The following is a 5,103-nucleotide window of genomic DNA, read 5'->3' as shown; positions in this document are numbered from 1 at the left end:
TAATCTTCCGGATTTCCATTTCGAAGGTAAAAAAAACTGAAATTTTATTGTTTTTTATTTTTATTGTTTCTTATTTTATTTATTATTTTTTAGGTACGGAAATTTGACTGGAATCCCAATTCGAAGGTAAATTTCGAATTTTTTTATTTTATTTTTTTTTTAACGAAATGTTTGTTAACATTTTCGTTTCTTTTCTTTTGTAGGTCCGCAGCTTTCCTGGAAGGAATTTCAAAAGTAAAATTTTGAAGAACCTTCAAAATTATTTTCTTTAAATGAAAATGAAACGCTTAGCTAACTCTTCATTTATTTTCTTTTGTAAGTACAGGAAGCCCCGATCTCCAACTTTAACAATTTTGAAGTAAAACTTCAAAATTTTTTCTTTTTTTTTTTTTCCAACGAAATGTTTACTAACATTTCGACTTTCTTTTTGTAGTTTTGCGGCTTCCAGTCAAAATAACTGGATTTATAAAATTGGCCAACACTGCTTTATAGAAAAGTCTTGGAGAACCGAAGCGTATTCTTTGAAGTTCTTTTAATTTTTTTAACGAAACGTTTGCTAACGTTTTTGTTCTTTTATTGTTGTAAATTTACGGGTTCCTGGAAAGCTCTTTGGACGGAACTTCGAAGGTATTTTTTGAAATTCTTTTAATTTATTTTTTTTATTTAACAAAAAGTTATTAATTAACGTTTCATTTTTTTAGGTCCATGACTTCTTGGATAAGAACTTCTTTGTAGGTTTGAGTACAGCCTCGTCTTACGCTTGATCCGGTTACAGAAATCGATTTTTTATCATCATTCAGTGCTGGTTTTCAGTGGGAGCCCTGGGCTTCAGTGGGAGTTGGGCCGGTTCGGCAGGAGCTGGAGTGGGAGCGGTGCAAGAGCAGGAGGAGACTTCTTGGACGAGAACTTCGAAGGTATTTTTCAGTTTTTTAATTTTTTTTGTTTTTTTTTAATGAAACTTTACTTTTTTTATAGGTCTGCGACTTCGGGATATCGGTTATGACCTTTGGAATAGTAAGTTTCGAAACTTCAATTATTTTGTTTTTTTAATGAAATTTTATTAACGTATTTTCTTTTTATAGGTCCACGACTTCTTGGACGATATCTAAAGGGAACTTCGTATTCTTTGAAGTTCTTTAAAATTTTGTTTTTTTTCTTAACGAAACATTACTAACTAACTGAACGTTTTTACTTTTCTACTTTTCGTTCTACAAGTTCCTGGGCACTTCTTAAATGCAAATTTAAATAATTATTTGTTGGAATCGAACCAACTGGAACAATGTCCAAACCATTAACAACAAATAGTAGAAAAGAAAGTAAATTAGTTAGTGCATTTGCTAATAAATAGTATTACTTGTAAATATATCTAAATTAAATAAATTAAGTAAATTAATTGATATTAGTTAAATTGAAGTATTATAAAATTGAAGTATTATTTGTTCTAATTATTTTAAATTAAGGTTCGCAGATTTAATTTTTTTGAAGATTGTCGCAGAACTTTATTTTCTTGAAGTTCTGCGAGAAATCATAAAAATTTTTTTTTTGCAGTATCGCGTCAGGGGTATAAGATCTGCGCAGAAATAATTTCTGAAAATCTGCGCAGATCTGCTCCCTAAAAAATTTCCTGATGTATAGTAAGTTCGTTTCTTTTTTTATTTTTTTTATTTTTACTTAAGGGAACGTAATTAACGTTCCCTTTTTAGGAACCTGAAAGCGTGGATGAAGCTGAACGACTAGGATTTAAAAAAAAGAATGAATCCATGGTAAGTTCATTTCTTTTTTTCTTTTTTTTTATTTTTACTTAAGAAAACGTACTAATTAACGTTCCCTTCCTTTTTTTAGAACAAGGACCAGATCCGAACCAGATTCAAATCGGATTCAAATCGATTCAAATGGATCCGAACCAGATTGAATCAAATTGAACCAGATCTGATCGGATTCAGACGGATCAGATTTAAGCGAATCCAAGTTCGAACTGATCCGTTAGGAAAGTACTAGTAATATTATTACTCACCCCCTTAAATTAAATTTTGATTGGCTAATTTTTTTTAACTTAAAATAAATCTACATAATAAAATTTTATTTACAAAGACAATATTAAATTTTTTCATAAAAAATTTATTCAACATAAATCTACATAATAGAATTTTATTTACAAAGAATATTAAACATATTTATTTATTTTATTAACTGGAAAAATAAAAGATTAACCATATCCAAAATCAAAAATTTTACTGCTATATTTTTAATGGACTAGTCTAGTAGTAAATAAATAATACAAAAGAAAAAAAATAATGATTATGATTATAATTATAAAGAAATAAAGGTAAAGAAAAATACAAAAAATAAAAGAGTACAAGAAAAATGAGAAGAGATGAGAACAAAAGAAACAAGAATAAAAAAAACAAGAAAAAAAGGAAAAAAGATAGAGGAAGCAAAAAAATGAAATAGAAGGTAAAAATAAAATCGAAGAGAAATGAAAAAAATGAATGGGAATGATAGGGAATGAAAAAAATGAATGGGAATGATAGAAAATGAAAAAAATGAATGGGAATGATAGGGAATGAAAAAAATGAATGGGAATGATAGGGAATGAAAAAAATGAATGGGAATGATAGGGAATGAAAAAAATGAATGGGAATGATAGGGAATGAAAAAAAATGGAGGAGAAAAAAGAGAATGAAAAAAAATGAATGAGGATGAAAGGGAACGAAAAAAATTGAAGGAGATTGAAAGGTAATGAAAAAATCTATAAAAAAGAAACCCATAAAGTAGAGAACGAAGTAAAGTTAATATGAAACAAAATATAAAAATAAAAAATAAAAAAAAAAACACCCTTTAATTACAAAACTGAAGATAGATCTAAAGAAAAAAAAAATATTAGAAACAAGAAATGAAATGAAAACAAAAAACAGAAAAGAAAAAAAATAAAAATGTACCTTTGACCATGGAACTGAAAAATCTCTTTTGATTGTAGAACTGAAAAAAGCATTCCAAAGAAAGAAAAATGATATTATAAAAAACAAGAAAGAAAAAAAATAAAAACGTACTTTTGACTATAGAACCAGAAAAATCTCTTTAACTGCAGGACTGAAAAAAAGACCTAAAGAAAAAAAAAGATATTAAAAGCAAGAAACAAGAAACAAGAAGTGAAAAATGAAACAAAACAAAATAAATAAATAAATAAATAAAATGTACCTTTGACTATAAAACTGAAAATTTCTTTGACTGCAAAACTGAAGAAAGACCTAAAGAAAGAAAAAAGATATTAGAAGCAAAAAACAAAAAACAAGAAGCGAAAAATGAAACAAAAACAAAAAATAAAAAAAAAATAAAAACGTACCTTTAACCAGAGTTAGGATTTGTACTGTACTGTACCAGTACATTTCGTACAGTACGTACAGTACTGTATTGTACTGAAACTTTTTAGTACAGTACATTTTCATATATATGCAATATATTATATATGTAACTTATTAATTAATATTTATACAAGTTATGTAAATTTATTTATTATATATTATAAAAGAAAATTATACATTAAAAGGATTACACAAATTATCTTCAAATATAAATTCTAATTTCCATTTAGCATCAATATTTTCTGCTGGATGCTCAATATCTTCAACATTTATATCACTAAAATCTTTTTTACTTTCACTATATTCATCATGTTCACCATCATATTCATCATCTTCCTCTTGCTATAGTTCTTCTAACCATTCGTTTAAATGATTGTTAAATTGAGAATTTAAATTTTCTTTTAAATCTATGCTACCTTGATCATTATTAAGATCATTATCATTTAATTCTTCATTTTGTAAATATCTTTCATTTTCATTTTCATCTCCGATTTCATTTTCATTATCATTTTTATTTTTATTTTTATTTTCGGTCATAGTATTATTAGCAGATTCTTGTTGATTATTACGTCGATTATAGTTAATATCAGCTCATAATTTAGCCATTTCTAATACTTGAGTAAACTACATAATTAATATAAATATATAAAAATATTATTAATTTAGTATTAATTAATTACGGTATAATATAAATTTACCTTTAATCTATTTCTATTTTTTGTATAAAAGAATCCCATACTACTCCATAATAATCGCTCTACTGATGCTGCATTAACACAAATACCAAACATATGCACCACGACAGTTCCAATTTCTGGGTAAGCATCACGAACCCAACACCAATATTTGTAAATATTACCTTTAAATTGAGCAACAGATGCTTCATCAAAAGGATATTTAATTCCTTGCGAAAAATCATCAAATTCTGTAAGAATAGATTCAGAATTATGACCAGTCCAAGCTTTATAATAGTAAACTAGCCATTTTTTCATGTGTAAATAACTAATTTTTGATTTTGAGGGCATTAGAAAATATTTCATTGTGTATGTAAGATGAAGTAACCAGGATAGTATAAGAATTAGTTGCTCCTACAAAGTCTTTTAACGTTTGATTGTACGGACTGTAGTGCTGAATTAATCTAAAGCTTATCAGTAATTATGTATATTGTCAATCCCATATGGGCCGATCCTTGGAATCTAATTTTTTTACACAAAAATAATTTTATTAAAGCAAATATAAATTATCATTTATATAAGAATAATAAATTTATACTAGATAATGCAAAAAAAACTAATTAATTATATAATTTTTAATTTTTTTTTAATATAAGATATCATTAAAATTTAAAAGATCAAATATAACTCTCATGACAAAATCATTGATAATTCTTCGTAGAAATAAGCTATACAAATAAATTTACATTCATTTGAAAGAGAAAATCGAGATCTATCTAATGAATCTAAAATCAAGTGAATTGAATCACTAGTTGTTCAGTAATCACGTTCAGTATATTTATTGAATTTTATCTAAATTTGATCATTAATTACTTCACATGTAGTGATTCAATTTGAATGATCTTTGCTCCCTAAGGTGATGCCAACTTTTATCTTTAAAATAAATTTAAAATAATTCGTTTAATATATGTAGATGTTTAGAAATCATCAATTATATTATTAATATAAAATTTTATAAGTTTGATAAAATCTGATATAAAAAAATTTATTAAATACCTGTAGATGCA

The 5,103-nt window shown here is 25.9% G+C and overlaps 1 protein-coding gene across 1 annotated transcript; it reads right to left on the bottom strand.

The window, feature by feature from the left end:
* Nucleotides 1-2,838: 2,838 nt before the first annotated feature.
* Nucleotides 2,839-3,899, bottom strand: OCT59_018645 (uncharacterized protein; the record flags this gene model as incomplete). The annotated part of the gene is made up of 6 exons (XM_066148914.1): nt 2,839-2,862; nt 2,940-2,979; nt 3,051-3,103; nt 3,199-3,204; nt 3,540-3,700; nt 3,779-3,899. The coding sequence occupies 6 exons, from the start codon at nt 3,897-3,899 to the stop codon at nt 2,839-2,841; spliced, it is 405 nt and encodes a 134-aa protein (XP_066004800.1).
* Nucleotides 3,900-5,103: the final 1,204 nt, after the last annotated feature.

Source organism: Rhizophagus irregularis, chromosome 27, assembly GCF_026210795.1.
Source record: "Rhizophagus irregularis chromosome 27, complete sequence".
NCBI lineage: Eukaryota > Fungi > Glomeromycota > Glomeromycetes > Glomerales > Glomeraceae > Rhizophagus > Rhizophagus irregularis.
Note: the sequence above shows the minus strand (reverse complement) of the source record. Positions and strands in the feature narration are given on the sequence as shown.